This window comes from Leptosomus discolor, chromosome Z (assembly GCF_034619465.1).
Source record: "Leptosomus discolor isolate bLepDis1 chromosome Z, bLepDis1.hap2, whole genome shotgun sequence".
NCBI lineage: Eukaryota > Metazoa > Chordata > Aves > Leptosomiformes > Leptosomidae > Leptosomus > Leptosomus discolor.
In genome coordinates, this window is record NC_141419.1 from 74,118,261 (window position 1) to 74,143,884 (window position 25,624).

The 25,624-nt window shown below is 43.7% G+C and overlaps 1 protein-coding gene across 1 annotated transcript in view; it reads left to right on the forward strand.

Annotated features, from left to right (window-relative positions):
* Positions 1-22,164: 22,164 nt before the first annotated feature.
* Positions 22,165-25,624, forward strand: part of LOC104353378 (chondroitin sulfate proteoglycan 4-like) — a 35,411-nt gene continuing 31,951 nt past the window's right edge. Inside the window, exon 1 of the mRNA XM_086478934.1 lies at positions 22,165-22,246. Coding sequence (XP_086335060.1) covers positions 22,165-22,246 — 82 coding nt within the window. The remainder of the gene's footprint in view (positions 22,247-25,624) is intronic.

Here is a 25,624-nt window from a genome sequence, read left to right on the forward strand (position 1 = left end):
ATCTAAGGCAGTGCACAGGTCCACCTAAGGCTGAACTGCTGTTTGCACCCTGCATCTCAAAGGCAGAATATATTTTCCCCCTCTTCCCTGCTCTGGTGAGACCCCACCTGCAGTACTGTGTCCAGTTCTGGGGCCCCCAGCACAAGAAAGACATGGACCTGTTTGAGTGGGTCCAGAGGAGGGGCAGGAAGATGATCAGGGGGCTGGAGCAGCTCCCCTATGAGGACAGGCTGAGAGAGTTGGGGTTGGTCAGCCTGGAGAAGAGAAGGCCCTGGGGAGATCTTCTAGTGTCCTTCCAGTACTTAAAGGGGGCCTAGAGGGAAGGTGGGGAGGTACTCTTGATCAGGGAGTGTAGTGATAGGATGAGGGGTAATGGTTTCAAACTGAAAGAGGGGAGATTTAGATCAGATATTAGGAAGAAATTCTTTCCTGTGAGGGCAGTGAGGCACTGGAAGAGGTTGCCCAGAGAAGCTGTGGCTGCCCCCTCCCTGGCAGTGTTCAAGGCCAGGTTGGATGGGGCTTGGAGCAACCTGGTCTAGTGGAAGGTGTCCCTGCCCATGGCAGGGGGGTTGGAAATGGATGATCTTTAAGGTCCCTTCCAACCCAAACCATCCTGTGATTCTATGATTTGCTGTTCCTTGTAACTGGCTGAGCTGTCAGAGCATTCATTTCACCACCTGGTGACAAATTGCAGAGCAAGTGCTTCATTTACACTGCCTACTGCGTGCTGGGTACCTCTGTGTACCTCTTGAGTTCACAGCTAAATTACACTTATGCGATGAACAATGTCAAAAACACCAGCAACGATGAACAGCTGCCAAGGTGAGAATGAGATGCACATGCGGTGCTAAGGTTCTGAGCGGGGCTTACCCTACTAAACAGAGATATGCTGCAGAGACCAAGCAACTAGGCTAAGAGAGCTTAACAGTGTGGCCAGTTAGTGTGCATCAGTCCCCGGGCTATATGGGGCTATACAAAGCTAGGGCTGACCCGATCTAGTGATGGTGTTTTTCTTGCAGGGGCAGGTTGGACTGAAGCCCTCTGGGTGTCCCCTCCAACCACCACCACGACAATTCTGTGTTCAAAGAGTAAATAGAGCTCCAGTGCCATTTGCTTTCCTGCTAAACCTCTACACTCCTCAACCCATGTCAGTTGCAACAACTGTACACGCCCATCTGACCTACTCTTGGTGTCCTCTAGAGGGTAAAAGGAATTCACTTGAAGAACTTACTTTTCTCTATAGATTATATAGGGCAACTAGGGAGAGCAGATCAGCAGTAGGTGTCTGCACTGCAGCTGTCTGAGTCAGGTCAGGTGAATAACACCCCATGCTTTCAAGTGAGATAAATGTCACAGTATACTTTCGGCCCCTGTGTTAAAGTAGTATTTACAGCTGCACAGAGATTGGAAATAGTGAACCATTATCATGAGGATAACACAGCGCCTGAACGCATGCATGGAGTACGTTACTCTGCAGCTGGTGAATGAAAGTTTAGAATGGAATGGAACAGAATGGAATGGAATAGCATAGCATAGCATAGCATAGATTATTTCAGTTGGAAGGGACCCTCAACCATCACCTAGTCCAACTACCTGACGAGTTAAATGCAAAGGCAAAATACAGTGGCAAGAAAATAAAGGGGCCTTTTTAGTGTTATTTGACCAGTAGGAAGTCATAAGAACATTACAGAGATGTCATTAGAGAGGAAGAGGAATATGTAAATTATCTGCTGGTTTAATAGATAAGTGTACATCCTGGATGAAATTAATCTTTTGCTACAAGATATTGAACTGTGGAAACAGATACTTGTGAGCTTTTAAGAAAGTCCAGTTTTCCAGAACTTGGGTATTTGTGAAAATGGAACTGGGTTTGTGAATAAGTGTTTTTATCTAACAACCTCTGAGCACCTATCCTTCATGTGTTATCCTGAACATTTGTCCTCCTAAGTGTGACTAATGTGAAAGCAATCAGTTAGTCAAACATAAAACCAACCAAAGTGGCCATGATCATCCATGCAGAGGGAAAGGCATCCTGATTGATGCCATGGTTCTGTAACGATCATGATTAGGCATCTCTGCTTTCCAAAGGCACTTAACAACAAGAAAAACAACTTTTTACTGTGGCATGAAAGAGTAATAATAAAAATTATTTAGAGAGATACTAAAAGTATTAAAATCACTAGCCAAAGTTTCAGTGGGATATAGCAAAGTACAAGCTGGTCTCACGATCTTGGTGGAAATGGCTCGTGAGGTGGTTGTCAGAGAACATGAACTACAGAGGAACAACAGCAACAAAATGCTTAAGGACTCAGAGAAAACAACGGACCCTTTCTCTTCCTCTCTGCTGAGGACTGATCCCAAATACCAAACCAAGAGGAATGAAGAGCCTGAAACATCTTGGATGAAATGTAATTCCAACTTCCTTCCACCCCGTCTGGTACTTAAATAGAAGATCCAGATCCGTATCTTAAACCCTTAGCGAGGAAGGAAGAACTGTGTTAAAACTCCACGCGTTCAGGGGGTGAGTAACTGCGGATATGACAAGGGAATCAGGCATTTCATTCATTTCTAAAACATTTTAACCGAGTCCATCCTCACCAGGTCAAACAGCTCTGGCGGCAGGTGAAAGGATACATCAGCTGTATGAATGCAATATTAAGCTACAGTTTCATTCAGACGACACAATTTCTCAAGCACAGCCAGGGAACAGTGCACAGGTACACAACCTGAAGCTGATATCCCAACAGGTGCTGCTAAAAAGGCAGCGTGTTGGAAAAAAAGTAAAAGGAGACTCTAACCTAGAGGTCTATGTGTTGGGAGAGAACCCAGCACCCAAGGTCTTCAAAGGTGATATTAGAGAGTGGGAGATGAGCTTGCCAGTGTGCCAGGGACTTAATCTGTTAGTTTGGAGCTTCACTTGGAATGGAAAGAACTTGACTGGGGGGGATGAACACTTTTATAGTTTCAGGGATGAACGTTAGGTTTTTTTCACTTCTTTCTTTCCAGTGGAATTTCCAGAAAGAAAAAGCTATTTTGTTCAGGTTGTGAAATCTCAAAACTGATGCTGTTGGGAGGAAATATATCTCATTCAGTAATGGAACCAACAAATTGCTTTCAAGGCCTGTAAGTCTAGAAGATGAAATGACACAACTAGAACAACCTAATAACCTGAGATTTGTTAGAATTTCCTGATCTGAAAAGCAGCCAGATGTCACTTGGCTGAGCTTACAGATGAGGACAAATTCACAGAAACCCAGTGGGAGCAGGACTATGCATGGCCATAGAGAAATTTTACAGAGTCTTTTGGATTACATAGCCTGCTAGAAAGAGAACAACTGCATTCTCTTTCAAAAATAATTCAAATAAAATCTACATGATATCCAGATGTTAAATACTGCAAAAGGAGAAGAGAAGGTAATTAAAAACCTCTGTGTGAAGTTATATAACATGGATTTTTATTTGCATTATATCACATACAACTTTTTTTGGCCTGTTCTTAGTAGTCCTTAGCAGCATAACAAAGGAAAACAACTGTGTCACACACTCAAAGCAAAACACTAAGCACCAAATACAATAAATCTGCCACTAATAGGATGTGGACGTGACATATTGCTCTAAATCTTACAATACAATTTCTAAGAAAGATGCTACTTAACAATACACAAAACAAAAATATTAAACACTGCAAATTCAGTAATGAATCTGAATAACTACTACATTACTTGTGAGCTTACTTTAATGGTTTGTTTTAGCCAATAGATCTATCCCTCAGTGGTCTTCCTGGTGTGAGTTCTCTGGGACACACAGCCATTTTGCCTTTTACCGCAATATTTCTAAAATGCTTGGGAAGAAAAAAATCTAAAGCTCCCAAAATCTGGTTTGACATTGAATTTCTTGGTTGTTCTGCTGCAGCTCCTTATTGCAAAATCAAGATATTATGCAAAGGTCACAGGCTAAGAGTGTACCACAAGTCCACAGAGACAGAAACAAAAGTAGGATAGCAAAACCACTGGAAAAGATTTAAAATCTACATATTAGATGTGTTAGATAACTACTCTGGCAGTTATGCTGGTGCCACTTGATGCACTAGTGAATACAATTTATATGCTACCTTTTTGCAAAGGGAATATGGGCTTCACTTATTTATAAAGAAAAGAAGTTGGCAAACCGTCTTGAAGAAAAAAATATTGGCCATGTTTGCTAGTATTTGCTGAAAGGACCCTGGATTTTTGATTTACCTCTGAATCTCTCTGTGATCTAGTTTTCTCTCAAATGGAAACTTAGCCCAATCAGGCAAATCTACACACAGAGACGCAAACTGTTCAAGGTTGTCTTCATAAACTTTTGAACCCTTTTGGCTTCTAAAAAGGAAAATGATCGCAAAAGAATTTTTAAGAATTATTGGAATCATTTATCAGAATAGGAGAGTAGTACTAATAAACAATAACTTATCATTGGTGTTCTTGAAAGATCCAAACCTAGCTCACAATTCCACATTGAAAGAATTTGTGAGGCCTCCAATACGATACCCAGGGACTGTGATTAATGTCATGTGCCTGTTTATTTTTCCCCTGAGAACCTGAAAGGGTAAAAAAAAAGATCATAACTAAACAAAAGCATATCAATAACAGGAAACTGTTGGTGAGAAATACCCCTATCTTCCTGTAAATTCACGTCACCACATTCCCCAGGGACAAAGGTGCGTGAACAGCATGGTAAATAATTATGATTTAATATGAGGCCTTGCAATGCTGTTTACAGTTTAACAACAAAAAGGAATTGTTTCTCAAGGCGCAAAATAAGCAAATAATAGAAACACATATCAATATAATCAGGAAATGATGATGTTATGTCTGGGTCAGCTGCTGAAAACAGATCGCAATCTATCAAAGTATCAACCTGGTATCTCTGTGCAGCGCACGGAGAAACGTCAGTGATGGGAGAGAGTCTTTCCCTGGTTTGCATGCCAGTCATCTCACTTTGATCATTTTATGAAAGTGCTGGGGACTGGGGTCTTGTAGAAGACTCCACAGCTATTTTCGCTTCCTGATGTTTAGGAAATTTGACACTTGTATTCTCTCAAAGCATCTAAAAGGATTCCTTGCATTTCGCATTACAAAACTGAAAATAAAACATGGGAGGAGGAGAGAATGGAAGGAATAGTAACAGCTGGTCTCTTTCAGGAAGGTTATATTGTTGAATTGAACCATCAAACCAGGAATAACAACAACAAAAAAATTGTTGCAGAAACACAGCAGTAAATTTCAACAGACAGCAGTGAAGCTTCATAGTTCGTTATTCAAAATATATTTTAGTGAGAAATATAAAAAACACATAGGATGTCAGTTTTCAGCAATTTTTCCCTACAGAAATATTTTTTAGAGATGCCAAGGCAAAATCAGTTATATAAAAGCCAAGCAGAACAATGTATCTTTGAATAGAGGACTAACATTGATAGCAGAAGGTCTAAAGCATTCAAATATGCATTCAACCCTTAGCTACAGAAAAATAATTCCAGACCATGTTTGTCAGATTTTAAAGTTAAGCAGGGTCAGCTCAGGTCAAAGCTGGAACTAGAAAACATCAAGAATTTTTTTGATGTTGCCTGAAATAGCACCGATGACTGGGGAGATTTTCCTCCATCACTCAGGACTGAAATAAAGCATCAGCACTTGAAGTCTGTCAAGTACCAGCTTCCAGGATTGCAAACATTCCCTAAAGCTCCCGAGAATGAACTAATATTTGAGGAACTCTATTTTTTTCCCTTTAGCCATACTGTTATCCTCAAAAGTATTTTGGAGGTTGGCACCTATGAAAGTGTCAGCTCCTGCTGGATGAATCAGCGTGTGCACGACTGTCATGCATAGGAAGCACAGGAAATAAGCAGAAAGATTTGCACAGTCTCCTTGAACTGAAGCATATGCTTTATCATACTCTCTGCAAGCTGAATGTACTGTTAATTTTGTTTGGCTGTGCCTGCCTGCCATCACAAGCAGACAATTTCTACACTGTTCTCAGGACAATGCCAATCATCTTAACAGATGCTCGCGCTTTTATCTGTGCTCTGCATCACATTCCTCGAAGAGGAGGCTGCCAGTAACAAACAGGTTTTCTGAAAGTACATATGGGAACAATGGACAATAGGAGCTGTTCTGTACTGCTGGGTATAAACAAGAACAAAACCCAGTTCACATGGAATTAAAAACACCATTTATAGAGTTGTAAGTCAGTGGCTGCCTGGTTGCAGATGGCATTTGGGATCTGACAAAGCACTAGAGCAGGCTGCAGATACTCAACTTGTAAAAAAAAAAAGGCACCGCTGGGTCTGAATGGAGCTATTGGTACAGTTCAGGTTGATTGTGTAAACAGTTTCAGAGTGAAAAAAAGAATTTATTTATTTCTAGAAAATTCAAAGCATGTAATTTTAAAAAGTTTCCAAAAAACAATTTCAAATGTTCTTTTGAAATTACACTTCAGGACTGTCAACTGGCATTCCAGTTTTCCAAATAGTGGATTAACAAAAGGATATCAGTTTAAAAGACATTAAAGCTCATCGGCAGATAAGGTGCCTTTTCCCTTTAAGGTAGGCAGGATGCTTAGAAAGTACATAAGGAAAAGAGAAAACATCTCTGTACTCTCCATACCTAAAACGTTTTTATCTCCTCTCTCCCCAGCTGCCTTCCTGTATACTTTCAGACCCCAACCTCTGGTCCTGTTGGAGGACACGGCTGAATAAGAGGAGAAAGAGAGGAAGGGAAATGCTTGCCAGAGCTGGATGGGAAGGGGAGGTGGTGTTGGAAATATTGTTATTTTTGGTTTATGAGTTCTTAAAGTATTCTTTCAATTGATTATTTGTTACGATTAAAAACCAAAGCTAAAAGACATGCTTAAAATTAAGCCCAGCTAAATGCAACTAGAAAATTTTTAAAGACGCTTCTTCTCCCTGCTGCCCCTGACAAAGAAATCAGTGCTGTTTTGATAAAGTGGGCAAACTCATCTGCCTGTTATTTAGGAGAAATGCTTCAACATCCACATGCCTACAGGCAAGCAAACTGTGTTTCACTGTGCTTGCTTCCCAGCACTGCTGAAAATGAAACAAATGTTTGGTTTATGTATCTAATAAAATATTTCATTTCGTTACATTTTTACCACATTTTTTGCCAAGGTCAACCCAAAATATTTCCCCCCATTTTCTTTCGGTTTAGCCTTCTAGCTGAAAAATCAAAGTATTCACACCATTCTACAAGCATATGACTAAGAAACAGATACTTTACAGTTACCTGTTTCTTTGAGTGTTCTTAGTGTTTTCAGAAAATTGTAAACGAAGAAAGACAACAGATAATTTTAATCTAAGCATTACACTCCATTGTTGCAAGAACAATGCAACTGCCTCACACGCTTCCTAAGAATTACTTAAAACACCTAATGAATTTTACCTAGGTACCAAAACAGCCCTGAGAATTAGACAAGGCCTGCATATATTTTCCAATTTACATCTGGAGAAGTCAATATGAGAAGAGGGAATGAGTCATCAGAAAAATCAGGAATGAATCATGTTCACACTGGAAAATGAATGGTATATAATACTCTGAGATTTTGATCTTTTGACAAGAACGGTAGGTAATATTTCCTGGAATTCACCGAAGTATTTGCAGATAAATAAACATATCAACTTGCTGTGTCCCCATCTCAACAACTGCAAGTTTGAAAAAGCTACTTATAAAAAAAAAATTGTATCTGTATTTCTGTATCTTTCTCATATTACTCTGGCTGTTGCTTATAACACTAACGAGACAAAGGGAAAGTGAGGACCTCTCTTTTTTCTACAGGAAGGCTCTATAACATGATATAGTACTAGTAGAAAAAATAATAATTAAATCCCAGCATGCTATGTTATTCAGTCAGCTCACGGGAATACAACTTTCTCACCATGGTTACAAGCAGCGACATGAACTGAGATGTTCAGATGGTGTAAATCAGCATCACTGCCCTCACTGTAGCAGAACTGAGGCAATTTCTATCTCAGCTGGACTTGGGGTCTGGTTAGTCTGATACAAGCTTTCACAAGTTCTCCATGGAAATGCAAATCATTGCAGCATTCATATTCCAGTGACTAATTAATGGACGTTTATTCATAAGCCTCAATGGTCTCCAAAGCATCTCCTTTCATGCTTCAAAAGTTTTCTTTGCCTGATATTGCTGTGATGTCCGTCACATTGCTTCTGACATGTGCCTATCCTCAGTAGCCAGTGTATGTGAGTGTCCACAGTTACTCTCTGATTTCACAAATAGAAATAACTGGTGACTTTGTGTTTTCTTTGGCAAACATTAACCTTCTACTGCAAGTCTTTCCACCGAAAATTAACATAATGAGGGAAGTGTTAAACTGTCAAAGTAACATAATTGCTTAGTCTGATCATCCAAAACAGCAGCAACTGGGGAGTATTAAGTTTCAAGACAAAGACAAGATCTTCAGCCCATTAGTTAAGATGTGTACAACTCCTAGTCTTCTAGGCAGGTGAACAGGCTGCCTGGTTTTTGAAAACAACTGGCCATGCAGCAGTTTGTCTTAGAACTGGAAGGAGATGCTGAATGCTCAATGCTTTCAGGTTAAAGGATTGGAAGCACAAAGGAAATCCTTCTTTCTGCCGGAGGATGGAGAGCTCAGCCATGCATGTCCTGCACAGCAATAGCGTCAACGGAGGAGAATAACAGAACAAGTAAATGTATCCCTTTGTCATTATTTCTCTCTTGAGGAATGCCACACAGATGGGGGAATATACTATAAAGAAGATTAGGTATCAGGGAAAGTAATGCTCTCAATGAGTCTATTTTTGAAGTCATGCTGCATTCAGAGAATTCTGAGCAGTTGCAAAATACAGCTGTGAGGCTGCCCATACCAACAAAATCCCTGTTTGACTGTCAGGTGGAGGATTAAAACTACCTCTGTGAGCAAACTCAAATGTTAAGGACATTTTTACAATAAATGGATTCTGAAGGTCAAAGCAGCAGGTACTTGTGTAGTCAAAAAAACTTGGATCACTAAGATCCATAGGGAGTCCCTTTCCTACTTCTAATTATTTTCATTAGATCACATGGCTGAAAGCTGCAGCTTACTTAAAAAAAAAAAAAACCAACAACAAAAACCTCCACATCGTCTTTAAGGGAAAAATGACTATCCGCAACATAACTCTATTCAAATGTCAGCTACCAAATGACTAATTCTGTTTTTTCCATATGAAAAACCTCATTCACACAAAGGAAGGCAACTGATGACTGCTTTCTTTCAAAACTCTACATGCTTTAAGAACTACAAAAATATCTCACTTGATCTATCAAGCATTGTATTTTATGAGCATCAATTTTACAGCCCTGAAGCAGAGTCAGGAGTGGGTTGGAAAAAATCACAGAGACCCATAAAACGCACACTATCGGCCAGGTCTGATGCTGCTCTCATTGTCAGCAGTTTTCAAACACTGGAGTTCATCTGGATTTGGTGGCACCGCATCAGTAGGAGTGAGGAGAGAGCTGGGCTCTCTGTGGGCAGGCTGCTCCTCAGGAAACACCCACACAAGTAGTTAGGTCTGAGATCTTGTCACAGGAATTTTATTAGATTTGGCTGACCTCTGCCACTGTTAATAAGAAAGTCGGGATGATATTGGGAAAGCAAAGCTTGTTCTAGTTTTAGGGTGTTTTGGTCAATGTCAGCCTCAAAGGGTTCTCAGCAGCAGCACAAGATCAACCCTATCAGGAGGTGCAAGAGTGTCTCCAGAAAATGGCACTGATCAGTGTGCTGTGAAGGCAGAGCTGAGCAGAGTGCAGTGGAGACGCATGTCTATTTTCCTCATATGCTGGGTAAAAAGAGTAAGGAAGCCAAAATAAACCAGACATGCTGTGCTTGAAAGCTAGTGTTGCAGAAGAAGCATGGCCAGACTATGTAACAATAAAAAGCATTGTTCTTCTGTGCAAAGAACACAAATCTTGAGCCTTGGAAAACCACACTTCATTGTGGGCATAAAATAGAAGGGAGAGAAGCTCCACTCTTTTGAACAAGAACAGGACTGCCAGTGGAAGCGTGAGGGTCTGCCTATGAAATAAACATAAGCTCTCCGGATTACCCTGGTTTTAGGGAAAATGCTGACAGACTGGAAAAATAAGCGACTGGTGAAACCTCCCATTTGATTCATTAGCATACTTACTCTTCTTTCTGGTATCTATATCCCAGCCACACATGTACAGATAGCTACCTTCTGCCTGCAGGGCAGAGAGTAAGACAGGTACAAGCAAGCATGCAACTCTTTTCCTTCTCTTTCCCTGCTGGTCTTTTTCCCTTTGCACATTTTTTTTTTTTTCTTTTCCTTATCTGTCAACAAGTTCTTTATCCATCCCCCATAATCCTTTCTAGGATTCCTGACAGAAGTCAGACTGACCATCAGCATCCAGGGCCCCTCTGTTCTGAAGGAACTCACCTCTGCTTGCTTTTGACTCCAGTGGTGCTGCTGTGAAGAATTTCTACTTTGAAACTACCCTGGTCTCAAACAAAGGCACAAGTTTTACTAGGGCTGATAGTGCTACTGCCAGGTTGGTGGCAGTGGGAAAGCGTGGGGAAAGCACACTCAGATGAGAGCTGTCATTCTTAAACTGCTGAACAGAAAAGCAATTCCCATGTCAGCAGATCCCCAAAGCACCAGCTGAAGACCAACAGCACTACGTAGATCTGACTGATAAAAGCTGGAAAGAGAAACTAGCTCTCACAACATTTAGTAGAGATTTTGCACTGAAAGACATTGCAGATGAGCCCTACCATCACCTGTGACTGGTCACGGCCTGAACGCATTATTTCTTGTCTTACCAGCAGTCCTTCATGAACACGAGCTGTCAAGGTAGAAGCTTGATGTCTCTCAGATGATCTTGTTGCCATCTGTGGGTTTTGCACTGAGCTCTCCTAGCTAAATAACAGCAAAGAAACAAGCTTTCACCAGTGATCTGTCTAAAAAAGACACACAGGAATAGCACATGATCAGACAGTTGGAAAAAAACATGGAGTGACAGTGTTACTGATATTTGAGCCCCTACATGAATGAGTGGCTGGGCAGATGTTCAGTGACATGTGGGACTACGTGCACTGCCAGTGGGTGGGCAATGGTTGGGTTTATGGACTGCTGACACACAAGGTAGGGAAGGGCGTAAGAGTCTAGTACCCCCTATACAGTAGTCTACAGGCATACTACTTGGAGTAGTGAAGACACTCCATAAAATGGAGTAGGCATCATTGACACCATTTACAGATGGGGAAGTCTGTAGCTCATGCTGGTTTCAGAGTAGATCTTTCTCTCTTCCAGCTCCCACGGGGCCACCCAAACCACTGAAACATTCCTTGGTAGTAACAGTGCAGAGTGAACTGGCACCAGTTCAGTTGGTCTGGACAGTGGAGTGGGATACAATAACCAGGCTGCTTCCAAAACGTAATCTCAGGGTTGGAATACCACACACCAGAACGAAGTGTTCACACTGGGTTTATTAGGGCACTGAGGGATCGGCCAGACAGGATGAGTCAACATGCCTGAAGTGTTAAGAGGTAGATTTTCAAACCGACACCCTCCTTCTTAAGGAAATTAATGGCTTAAAAATTAAAACAATCTTGCTCTTCTTTGTATAAGGAACTGTCCTGGCTGGGAAACATCGGGAAACCTGGCTGGATGACAAGTTAGCCACAGAGAAACAAAAACTGAAGCTGTGTAAGGACTTGTCCCCCCAGCCTGCAAAAATGATAGCCGTTAGGAATCAGCTTTAACCGATGACCAAGTCACCTTGAGATCTGCCATGTCTCGATGTTTCTATGTGTATTAGATTAAAACTTATTAAACCCAAGCCCTGTCAAGCTCACTGCAAACACTCTTGTTGGTGTTAGGAGGCCTTTAGGTTAGTACTATTATTTGCCTTTCCATTCAAGGCCGTACATCACTGAGTTTGTGGCATGTGCTTCATCAAGAACACTGGCTTTGATGGTCTTTTTGAGGTTCTCTTCACACAAAGTCCTTCCTATACTTTCCCACATTATCTTACCTGATGCAATGATCCCAAGCACCTGAGCACCAAGCCAACAGCCCAGCCTTCAAATCCCATTCTTCCAAACACTGTGGCAAACTCTACACAAGATGTAAAATATTAACCCTATTAACCGGTACAGAAACATATCACCAAAGTATTCAAAATCTAGAGGCAATTTTACCTAATGTCCCTTTTGCAGCCCAGCTCACCCTACCTCATCTCAGTCTACCATTTCACTCTTTCCTTATTATTCATCTCAGACCCATTTCCTATCCCATTGGGCTGTGCTTTTTCTAAACTGCCTATGCACTGAGAAGTGCAGCACTTCTTTACCCTATGCAAATAAACAACAATGATGGAGTGACAGGGAACTGCCAGAAAGTCGTGAAGAAAAACCTGCAATGAGGCAACTTGTTTAGATATGAGAAAAACAAAACAACACAGCTTCTAAAAGGCGCGTGAAATCAATAATGCCCAAATTCTAAGGAATAAAGAGCCATGATAGTGAACATAATATACTGTGTATTACAGCCTCCAGGCTGCCGTGAGAGGTGTGGCACATCTTGCTGTGGCGCAAGGCCCATGCCAGTCGTAGCTGTGCTCCACACATCTGGCATGGGGAAGCACAGGCACTAGTCCAGCAGTTCCTATTGGCCTGAGTCATCATTGAGAGGTTGCTATCAGACAGCCCAAAGAGAGAAAGCTGGGGCATCTGGAGAGCAGCACAATGATGGCCATCTTGTGTGCCAGCTGTTGTAGGTGTCCCCACCGTTGCCAGATTTAGGATAAATGGGTCTCCCCTGGATCTGACAATCTGGTCCATGGACTAGGACAGAGATAGACCTTCTGAAAGAAAAAGGGGAAGGCGTGATACAAAGCCTTTCTGCAACCAGGTCTGGATGGCTGCATATTATCCTGGTCACCTGTGTTTCTGAAAGATGGTTTCAAACCAGAAAGTGAGCAATTGAAGGCTGAAAAGAACAGTGAGGGTACTGAGAACCTAATTTGTGAGAGGAGACTAGGTAGGCGAGTGAGGCTTGTTCAGTCAGGGCTGAGGGCAAGAAGATGCCATCTACAAATACATTGAGGAAAAAGCTCATCACGAAGTGTTTGGCAACTGTTAGGTTAAAAAAGCAATGTTGGCACAAGTGAGGTATCAGCTGCCCATAAAGAACTTTGGCTGAAAATCAGAAGTTTCCAAATCATTAGAATAATCACATTCAGGGGTAGTTTTGCAAAGGGCCAATCAGGTACAGGACAGGGATGAGACCAAGCCACCTGAGTGTTTTCAAGACAGAGTTCAATAAATGAGTAACAGTGATTATTATGTGAGGTAATGTCTGCAGTAGCTGGGAGGGGGAATTTAATAATTCAGGTAGATTCCATTCTACATTATTATGCACCTGCAGCCAACATTATTCTGTACCCACGGCCAACAGAAAAAAGAGAGGCTCCCATTAGTCTCTAACGCAAGTGCTTTAATAAGAGCAATACCGTAAAAATTGTGAAGGCTGTGAGAATAGCTAGCATGAGCCAGAGATAATTTAGCAAGTGCAGCAGCACCTGTGCAAGATTGATGCAAGACAGGAATCCAACCCGGATGCAAAAGCAACTATCAACAGACGGTATTGATTTACATGAAGAGGCAGCTTTCTGCATAGTAATGGTGTGCACTTACTACAGCTGCCATTTGATAAGCACTCTCAAAAGCAAAGCCGTACAAAACGCATTTGCAAATGTATCTTTTAATATAGGCTGCAGGAATGAGAGCCATGTGAGTATCAGAGCAGGAGGGCTATAAAGACTTCACTCACTTCTACTGATGTTAAAGGCAGAACATGAAAAAGCACCAGATGCTTAACCAGAATAATAACAATGATGCTGAGGACAGTTCTCACTGATCTAGGATTCACTTGGTGAAAGGAAGATACATTACCATTATTGGAAGAATCTGAACCATTTGCACAGATCAGTGTGGACAAATAGAAATGATTTTCCTAGAGAATAAGGATCTAGTCAAAGGCAAATGAGTTACAAACAACAGTCATGAAGTTACTGATCAATAGGAGTGGCATAAAAAAATCTCCTGAAGCCGAAAAGGAGTAGTAAAACTGCATAAATCAGTGAAGTGCATCAAAAAAGCAAAACTCAAAACTGTATGAATGTTTTGTTTCCTATTTCACTACTTTTATTCAGCATTTTGACATATCTTGCTTGGAAACGTGCTGCTGCAGCGTCTGATCCCTATACAGTCTCTAAATCAGCCATGTCAAGGCATGAGATGATATTTTTCACCAAAACCTCTTAAATTCCGCAAATGTTGTGAGGGAGACCATGTGCCACTGCCCTGGAAGTGAAGGCCTCTCTGGGGAGCTGCTTTTCTCTTTCAGCGCACTGAAGCCAGGGGCATGAAAGCATTTTCTTTAGCACCTTCCCTTTGAGATTCTCTGCCTCCTTTGACCTGTACAAAAGCCATATTCTAGTCTCCTCCCTGTGCTAAGATAACTTGCGTAGCTTTGCTGTAGTTGTGTTTCTCTTTTTTCTTTGCTGGCCTTTTGGCTGACTGACAGTTGTTTTGCTTTGGCACATAGGGGTGAAGATTTGGTTCAAGACTGCTAGTTTTGACAGATTATCTCTGAGGAAGCTTCTGAAGTTGGAAGTTTTAAAAGGTTCCCTTGAAAGAAATGACCTGAGACTTGCATACAGTTTTGCAGAGGAGAGAACACTAAACTGCAACAATCAACACTGAACTTGGGGCAAATGAATATTTCTTTTAAGGCCAGTATGACAGTTCAGATTCTTGCACATAGGTATATCAGTAAGTACCTGGGATAAAGAAACACATCTCCACATACTGAAACTGAAGAAACAAGCAAAAATAATACAACTTAAGGCTACTGGATTGTTTGGTGCACTTTGCACATTTGTTTTAATAATCATAGTTTGATTTCAATAACACTTAATATATAAGCCAATATACTCATTATTATATTCTGTAAATTAAGGAATTGTGTTGCTAAGAAACGACAAGAGGTTGATCTGTAACTACGTAAGACCACATGGAGAGCATCTTGTGTTTGCTAGCATGTATCCTATAGAGAATAACGTAGAATCTACACCACGGCAGCATCATTATATATACTCATGCTTCTTTGTGGCACGTCTTTCCTGAAATCGCATTGCTTTAGCAGAAAGAGCAGCCTTTGTTAGTGTAGTTGAGCAGCCACGACAATTCAGTCATGAACATGAGGACAGCAGGTGAGGACGGCAGATCTTTTGCTGTACAGCCTGTAGATGTGCACAGCTGCAAACTGATTTAAAAGGCCTTACCACCCACAGGAAAAAAAAAGGAGGAGCATGTGTAAGCCTTGACCTCACAGGTAGCACCAGGGAGAAAATGCAGTATCTGGCTTGCCCACATGGCTGTGATTTTCCTCTTGCCCTGGTAACATTACTACACTGGGGATCTCCATTCAGCTGGTCACGTAAGCAGCCCACTATAGACTACCACTTAGCATCTTCTTCTCAAGGGCACTCTATTGCTATGCAGATAAAGGGCACCACTAAGTGTCCCCACCAATTTCTTCTCTGGGTCCTCCAACAGTCAAACCTCTTCCTTTTAGTGGCAGCTGCAGCCTCCTTCGCCAAGTTCCTCAGGCTGTGCCTCAGGCTGAAAAAAGGGAAGATTTTAGTTTCCTGGATGACCTGTTCCTGAATGCAATCTCAGAGCTTTCTGCTAGAGCTCACCCCACATCAGCAATAGTTGAGCACTCATTCTGTGCTATCTCGGAAGGAATAGGGTTTGTATGATGAACACCTGCAGCAGGCTAAGAGGTCTTGGTTTGAGGCATGGGCCACCAAGTGGATGAAATAAGGCATTTGGATCCCTAGTGAATGACAATGCCATTCTCCTCCTTCATTTGGAGCAGAGAACCTTGCCTTGCTTTAGGCTTGTATGTTATGATGTCCCACAGCACAAGTTGTATTCCCAATCCCAGTGGCACAGGATAAGCTATCATTCTGAGCTACTGAGGACTGCCAGTCCTGGGTGCACGCAAATTTATCTTTCAGATACTGGCAATTTGCAAAATTGTTGAAGTGATTTAGGAACATGCATAGACCAGCATCCCACAGTAACTTGTGGGATGCACCTAAACACTTTTGGGATACCTATTCTTATTGCAAATGGCTGGCCTGAACTTCAAGGTGCTGAGTGTTGACAGTTGCCATTGACTTTAGTAAAAATTCAGTTGTCTAACCTGAAAGCTCAGGACCACATGGTCTACCTTATAAGTCTTCAATGAGGGATCATAAGAAGAGCACAGATTTTGTAGAACAGGGCCCTTGTAATTTGGCAAACTGGACACCCACAAATCCATGCGCCCCAATGGGATGCACCCAAGAGTGCTGAGGGAGCTGGCAGATATCATTGCTAAACCACTCTCCATCACCTTTGACAGGTCATGGAGGACAGGTGAGGTGCCTGAGGACTGGAGGAAAGCCAATGTCACTCCAGTCTTCAAAAAGGGCAAGAAGGAGGACTCAGGAAACTACAGGCCAGTGAGCCTCACCTCCATCCTGGAAAGGCGATGGAACAGCTCATTCAGGATGACATCATTCAGGATGTCATCTCCAAGCATGTGGAGGAAAAGAAGATTATCAGCAGTAGTCACCATGGATTCACCAAGGGGAAATCATGCTTGACCAATCTGATAGCCTTCTGTGATGGCATGACTGGCTGGGTAGATGAGGGGAGAGCAGTGGATGTTGTCTGCCTTGACTTCAGCAAGGCTTTGCACACTGCCTCCCACAACATCCTCGTAGGGAAGCTCAGGAAGTGTGGGCTAGATATGTGGACAGTGAGGTGGATTGAGAACTGGCTGAAGGACAGAGCTCGGAGGGTTGTGATCAGGGGTGCTGAGTCCAGCTGGAGGCCTGCGGCTAGCGGTGTTCCCCAGGGGTCAGTACTGGGGCCTGTCTTATTTAACATATTCATCAATGACCTGGATGAAGGAACATAGTGCACCCTTAGCAAGTTTGCTGATGACATGAAACTGGGAGGAGCGGCTGACACACCAGAAGGCTGTGCTGTCATTCAGCGAGACCTGGACAGGCTGGAGAGTTGAGCAGAGAGGAACCTAATGAGGTTCAACAAGGGCAAGTGTAGGGTCCTGCACCTGGGGAGGAATAACCCCATGCACCAGTACAGGCTGGGGGTCGACCTGCTGGAGAGCAGCTCTGCGGAGAAGGACCTGGGAGTCCTGGTGGACAGCAAGTTAGCCATGAGCCAGCAACGCATCCTTGTGGCCAAGAAGGCCAATGGCATCCTGGGGTGCGTCAAGAAGAGTGGGGTCAGCAGGTCGAGGGTGGTGAGGCCACATCTGGAGCGCCGTGTCCAGTTCTGTGTCCTCTAGTTCAAGAGAGACAGGGAACTACTGGAGAGAGCCCAGCGGAGGGCTGCAAAGATGATGAGGGGACTGGAGCATCTCTCCTACAGGGAAAGGCTGAGAGACCTGGGGCTCTTTAGCCTGGAGAAGAGAAGACTGAGAGGGGACCTTATTAACACTTACAAATATTGAAAAGGCAGGTGTCAAGAGGATGGGGCCAGGCTCTTTTCAGTGGTGCCCAGTGACAGGACAAGGGGCAATGGGCATAAATTGGAGCACAGGAAGTTCCACCTCAACATAAGGAAAAACTTATTTACATTAAGGGTGGCAGAGCATGGAACAGGCTGCCCAGGGGGGTTGTGGAGTCTCCTTCTCTGGAGATATTCAAAACCCGCCTGGATGTGATCCTGTGCAACCTGCTGTAGGTGAACCTGCTTTAGCAGGGGGTTGGACTAGATGATCTCCAGAGGTCCCTTCCAACTCCTACCATTCTGTGATTCTGTGAACGATAATGTTTTACTCCATTTTGAATGCTGACTTTAAATATTGTCTTTACTGAGAAAAATAGTCCTTATTATCAACGCCCTTCTTTTAATTCACTTGGCTTGCTTAATGAATAATTGGAAAACTTGGAATGCAGAACTTGAATACTGTTTGATCCCATCTGAATTGAATGGCTCCTCCATTTTCCCCATAAGCTCTATTTCAACAACATTTTCATTTATAAGGGACTATTTACTTAAGAAATTGTTACAGGAAAAAGATTTTCTTGCAGCCTCAGTACTCCCTCTAGTGTCGTTACAGCCAGGCTCTTTAGGGATCTGTATGAACCACTGCAGGTTTGTGTTTGCTTTCGATGAAGACTACAGAGCATACTTCCATAACTTCTGATTTGTATCTGAGATGTTAAGAAGCTTTGGTCCACTATGCTGCCCGTCCACTCAGGAAATCCCAGTTGAATATTATCCACCTGATACATAGTTAAATTAAAATTAAGATGTCAAATTAATATGTTGTTTTAATGCAATAAATGTTGGGTTACCATTGATTTATCTAAAGACTATTCATTTCTTCTATTTAGCTGGCGATCTTTACATTATTATCACAGGACCTCTTCTGACTGCTTGCAGCCAGCGTTCAGTCCTTCCCATCAGAATTATCCAGCATGTCTTCTGGGTGTTTTTTACTTATCCACAACAGTAACTTCAGCATAATTTAACCAAAACCAAAGAAACCTGATAGAAGTTGTTTCAAAACATGTAGAGAGGTTTTTTTTTAATTTATTTGTTTGGGGTTTTTTTTAATTGGTTGAAAGGCTATGGAAACTTTTAGGAAGTCTTGGCTGCAGCAGCAATTTCCAAAGAGTATTGCTGGCTGAAAATTGGAGAGAAACTAATCTCCAAAGTAGTTTCTGGTACCACATGTAACTCCTTTCTTTTCAGTGACACCTTTCTTCAACCAAATCCAATAAAAAGAAACTGATGTGTAGTGTCACTGATTATAGTGATCAGTAGCATCATGCATTCTGCTTTAACGAATAGAGTGATAGGCTGCCAGACACCAACAAGCAGATCTCCACCATCAATAGTGAAGAATCTGTCAACTAGCTGAATGATTTTTCACATTTGCACAGAAATACTCAGCACTGAGGTTGACTATGGGGTATGCAGCTGGCATACAGGAACCATCCTACAGAGAAGGAAGAAAGAACACAAACCAGACCATTTTACATACTGGATTTCTCTCTGTCTGACCACATGACCAGGATTTTTTGTTTAGGGAACAAGTCCTGTCGTGCTTTCAAGATATAAGAAATCCTTGAGTAATAAAAGCCAAAGATAAAAAAAAACCTGAACGCCTTCCCCCTGGGAACTGCAGAAAGAAAGAAAAATTCAGATTTACACTTCTTAAGAAATCCAAGTCCTGCTGAAAGCAAGTAGGACCCAGGGCTGGAAACTCCTGAATGACCTAAGAAAATGTGGCTTACAGTTATAGGCCATTTAGGCCTTTATCAAGACAGGGCCTTTCTCTTCCCAGAAGTCTCTTAACGTTTGTTTCAAAAGATGATGGAGATTCTACCTGAGTCACAGCATCACAGAATGGTTGAGGTGGGAAGGCACCTCTGACGATTGTCCAGTCCAACTGCTCTGTTCCAAGTAGGGTCACCTACAGCAAGTTGCTCAGGGGTGTGTCCTGACAAGTTCTGAATATCAACAAGGATGGAGAGCCCACAGCCTGTCTGGGCAACCTGTTCCACTGCTTGACGACCCCCAATGTGAGGAAGATTTTTGTGTTTAAAGGAAATTTCCTGTATTTCAGTTTGTGCCCATTAGCTCTTGTCCTGTCACTGAACGCCTCTAAGAAGTCCTGCTCCCTCTTCTTCACATGCTCCCGTCACCTGTTCATAGATACTGATGAGATCCCTCTGGGCCTTCTCTTCTCCAGGCTGAACAATGCCAGCCCTGTCAGCCCCTTCTTGTGTCAAGAGTGGATTGCCTTTCTTTGGATGAGGGGTAATTTTGAAACGAGCATACTAAAAAGAAGATAACTTTGTTTAAGGAAAATACGAGTTCAGTGGCTGCTGAGTTACCCACTAGAGTTACATATAACATATTAATTGACTGATTACATTTTTGTGACTGTATTTGTGTGGTTACAACGTGGAATAGATTTTAAGCTTCGTGTACCCTGAAATAAATGCATCATATTCCCAAATTTCACCCTGTACCACAAATCACAAGGTATATAAAAAGAAAAAATAATCTCATACTTCTTCACAAAAGTATCAGTTATCAGTCTGGCTCAGTATCCAGTGTGATACCTCCAACTGCATTACTCATTTACTTCCCTGTTCTCTGAACTCAGACCTGCAACTGGTAACGTGGTCCAGCACAAAGTGGCCGTACTTGCACAGCGTCCTGCGTGTGGCCTCACCAAGCCTGCATTTCCTAATGTGGTTTTGAATAGTACTTCCCAAGGCCCACAGTGCAAGCGATGCTGTCCCTTTCGAGGTATAGCCAAGGACTCTTCATGGCAAACTTCTCTGCACAGGGTTAACGAAGCCGAATACCCCTAGGTGGTGATACATTAAGTCAGACCTCTGCAATATACGAATGGTGCAAAGGCAAAATTTTTCCCCAGGCTTCCCCACCGCAGCACAGATTTTCACTGCTGCACACCTGGAGGTCTTTTTTTCCAGCTGCCGTCATGTTATTGATCGTTATTCCATGTTAAATCGTTTTTTCACCCTTCTTGTTCACATCTTAGACTGAGGCCTTTTTACAATGCCTCTCAAGGCTTTCACAAGTCTGAAAAGAATTAAGTTTATTAGGCCTCTGCCTTTGACATCTTTAATATAGCTATTAAGTGCTATCAGGGTGAAGCTCACTCCCTGTGATTTCCCTCTGGGCATGGATTCCCTCCTCCCACCATGTACATTATTCTAAAAATGTAAAGACAGAAAAGCCTGCCAGTAATTGCTAAGGAAAATCCAGACAAAACGATGACTGCAAACCTCAAAGGAAGAGAAGAACCAGACGGCTGACCCAGAAAAAGAGATTCATGCCATCACCATTTTTCTTCTTTCTGCAGTCTTGGAATATTATCTCGGTTACTTACTCTGCTTGCTTAGTGTCAGATTTCAGGTCACAAATTCCAGTCCTCTGTGTAAGGGAGTAGCAAGTTAAAAAAATAACCGACCTGTTGAGACACATTGCAATGCACCCTGCCAGCTGATAACATCAGAGGAAATTTTATGACTGCAAGGCTGTTCCTGGCACAGATGATGTATGTAACTGAAGGCATGTCTGCAAATTTGCATTGAGTACGATTAAGGGGCTTATGCATGAGCAGTTCAAGTATGCTCTTCAGAACATTTTCTAAACTGAAGCCTGGTGCTTTCAAGTATAGGACATCAATAACGAGGCATGAGATGCAGAACTTTGCCTAATTTAGGCCCTGTACTAGTTATAACCATCCCACTGTATGCTCCAAATGCTTTGTGTACCCACTACACATTTCTTCCATAATGAGGTACGATGTACTCCTTCATGCACAATATGCAGATACTACAATGGATGGGGCTGGTCGCGGGAGGCTCTGGGGACACCTCAGCGCAGCCCCCTCCTGCCGACGAGCACGGGGAGAGCGACAGACAACAGCCATGAACGACGCCTGAGCCGTTCCCAAAGACAGACCAGAGCCGTGAGGAGAGTCACGCCTGTCCCTGGGGGCAGGTGACCAGGGACGCTCTAGAGCCCACATCCTCCTCGGAGATTTTTAAGAAGGGAGCAGCAACACCCGGAGCAGCCTGGCCTAGCCGCATGGTGTCACTTAGGGCCGACGCGACCATTGTGTACGAGGCCTTGCGCTGCCCTGGAGGGACCCGTCACGGGGCGGGCAGCCACCGGGGAGGGCTGGGCGGCTGCTGCTCCCCGTGGGAGGCGGCCCGGGGCTGTGGGAAGTCGCGCTGCCCCCTCTGCTGTCCCGGGCCCGTGTTTCTGGAGCGGGGGGCGGGCCGCGGGAGCAGCTGCGCTGTGACGAGCGAGGGAAGGAGGAGGCCGTCCCGGGGCAGCGGGCGGGGAGCGCCGGGCCGCGGCCCCTGGCGGAGCCCCTAGTGGGGCCGGGGAGGTGACGCTCTCCTGCTGCTCCCCAGGGCCGCGCCCCGCCCCGGCCCCGCCGCCGCCAGTGGTGCCCGCTCGGGCCGCGGCTCCGACCCGGCAGCGGGATGGCGGGCGGGCGGGGGGCCAGCGTGCCCGCCGTCCTGCTCCTGCCGGTGGTGCTGGCCGTCAGCCGGCCGGCTCTCGCAGGTAGGGCCGCCCGCGGGGCGCCGCCATGGCGGGGGGCGCCGCGGGCCAGCGGGCCGGGCGGCCGGAAGGCACCTGCGCCGGGCGGGGGAAGGGGCGGCCCGGTGCTGACCGGCCGGCGGCCACCGGCGCGGCGGCAGAGGCGGCCCAGGCCGGGCCTCCCGTAGCGGGGCTCCGGTGGGGCTCGCCTGAGGCGCCGAAGCGGGCTTTTCGCCGGTGGCCCCGCGAAGGGCAGCAGCCCGCCCGGAAGGTGCTCGGCCCGGCGGAGGGAGGCGTGGCGGGGTGCGCCGCGGGCCCGGCCCGTGGGCCAGCAGCAGCCGCAGCCCGTCAGCGTGGGGCGGGAGCCGCCGGGCTGCGCGGCGGAGCTGGGCGGCTGGCGGGGTGCTGGGGGCTCTGCCGAAAGCGGCCTCACAACCGGCGTGGGACAGCGGGCGTTTTTGGGAAGGCGTAGGTGTCCCCTCGCTTTAAAGTGAAGGCCGAGCCTGTCCGCTGTTTCCCCTCCTGCCGCGGAGATGATGGGACTTGACACAGGTAGACTATCTAAGAAACAAACAAAACCCAAGCAATGTGGCTGAAACTGCCCCCCCGCCCTTTTTTTTTTTTTTTTTTTCTTTTACAATAATAGCTGTAATACGTTGCAAGGAAAGCGCTAAGGCCCGTGCAGTGTTAGCCGTGATTCCTTCACCTGCTTTGGCATGCATGTGAACTATCAGTCTTGGCATTAAGAATCCGGTGGCAGCTGCAGGTATCTGCTCTTTGGTGTCCAAATTCAGCTGTCTTGTGTCTGGCTTTTCAGACACACCGGGAGCCTGCAGTTCTCACTGATGGTGATGCATGTTAAGGTGCAGGTCTTGGGCAGTCACCAAAACCATTTTGACAGCCAAAAACTTCAGCTGGAAGTTTCTTCTTCTTGTGGTATGTTTTCAAGTAAATTATAATTACAGTATCAAAGATTGGTAATCGACTTTATTATTTAAATACTTTTTAAAAAAATAATGGACCGGCAGGCAGTTATGGAAGTATGTTTTTTCATACTCTTTGCAATCCCATGTGACATGAACCAATTACAGTAACTCCCTTTTTTATAAATGTTGAGTGTCTTGTCAGTCTTTGTGATTGTATGGTGGCTGTTTTCACTAGAAGAGAAGACTAGTTAGAAACAAACACCTGATACTGAACTGGAACTTTAAAAAGTAGTTTTCAGTTCTTCAGAGATTAATGAAGGCTGAATTGGTATTTTTTCCTACAGGATTAATTTCAGATACTACAAATGAAATATGCCTCTCTTGTCTTTCCACAAGAGAATTTCGATGTGTGGAGCTGTAAGTGATGTTCTTACCAGTTTTGTGAATAAAAAGCCCATAGGCAGGGTAGTGGAGGAATTTTTTTATCGCCTATAGAGCTGTCTCAGAGCTATCAAGGATGTCAGGGAGATCTGATTGCCACTGAAAGTTCTCTAGTAATAGTAGTATTGTCTTAAATATCATCATGAAGGGTTTTGCCATTGATTTTGCAGTAATGTTAGGCCAACAACTACTGCGTTGAAAAACATAAAGCTGACAAACTACACCTTGCTGTTGCAGCAGCATCCTCCATCCCAGCCATTGCAGGCAGTGCAAGGCAAAGCCAGAGCCAGAGGGTACATTTCCAAACTGCAAAGTAGGGGCATCAGCAACGCAGCCTGTTGCTGCTTGTGCAAACCTGGGTGCAGCAGTGCAGGATGCTCTGGCTGAGCTGCCTTCAAGCTGAGGTCTGCTGGGCCATGTGCACTGGGATCACTACCAGGTGATCTTGTTAAATTCCGGCTCTCCTCTCTTACTCCAGCTGCTCCCATAGCTGTAGCCATAGATAGAGAGTTCCTGCTTCCAGAAATCTTAGAACGAAATAGAAAACCAGTCGAAGGCTGGAAGGAAAAAAGCACTAACAGCTTCTTATAGGCAGTGAACTGAAATCAAGTGTTAAGTGGTTTTCCCAGCTTTTCAGTGTGTTTCTGTAATAGAATCAGAAATTAGCGTCAGCACTGTTTTTTTGACGTTCAGTGCTTTAACAACAGGGCTATCTTTTGTCTGGAAATCATGGAATCGTAGAATGTTTTGGGTTGGAATGGACCTTTAAACATCATCTCATCTGATGTGTAAAGCATTTATAGATGCAACACAAGTATGTTCTTTACTGTGTACGTTTTAGGTGAGTGTAAGAGGCTTACAGACTCTAATAGTGTTCAATTTACCCACAAATTCTCCCTAAATCCTACACTGAGAAAGTGTGAATCAACACTGAGAATCCACTTTTGAATAATGGTTACATTAGCCTTGAAGGGCATTCACAGTGAAGCTGGCAGCTCCCTTTTCTGCTTCCATTTTTCCTGTGCCCCTTATGTGCTGTTGTTGTCATCTCCTACCAGTTTACAAAGGAGGTCAGAGATGGAAGTAGTATTTTTTCCATTATGAATTGTCCTATTTTGGTTCTTTGTTTTCTTTCTGTCATTCTGCTGTGTTAGTTATACTCTTTGTCCTTGTAGCAAAGCTTTATTAACTGAACTCCTGTTTTGTGAAGTATCAGCACTGTGGTTTAAAGAGTGTAAGATTTGTAAGCAAATCGTATAACCTGAAGTATTCTGTGGTACTGGTACTGCTTTTCAGTCTCAGCAGTTGGATTTGATCGTATCTGTGATGCAGCAAGTACTGAGTTAAAAAAGGAACATTCAAAATATGGTTCCATCTAGCTGTAAGAGAAAATGAAGAAGCCATGAGTGCATTTTTATTTATGAGGGTGTATTTTCTAAAGGTGTCCCCCCCCCTGCCCCCCAGGTGATTAATAGTAGTTGCTGCTGGATCAGAAGGTTCACTTTTTCCTGCCCCTACAAAAGTGAGAGGTATTGAGATTTGTTTTAAAAGATGGGACTATAATCAGCACCAGGTTACACCTGTGTAAGGGTCATCAGCATCAAATTACAGCTGTGTAAGGGCAGTCTTAATTTCATCATGCTCATGAAGTTCTAGTTAGTAATTTAAAGCCTGTTCATTCTAATTTTAATGGGCAGTCACACAAACTGTAAGGTTTTCTAATGTGAGGTCAGGTTTCAATCAGAAACTTGAGAAAAATCAGCTACCGATCTGATTCTTCACTACTGTTCAGAAGCAAAAAAGCAAATATGAAATTACTTTAAGAAAGTAGTTGCTGTCCGGTCTTATTTAACTGCTAGTTTACTTGAGCTTTGAATCACCAGGAGTGATCGCTGTTTCTAGAATCTGCAGCTCCTGACAACTCCATGAAACCTACAGCAATTTCTTTTAGTATTTGCATTGTATTTTAAAAAATAGTGATTTTTATCACTGATGTGCTGCAAAGTGTATGCAGATCTTTCTGAAGTTCCAAAAA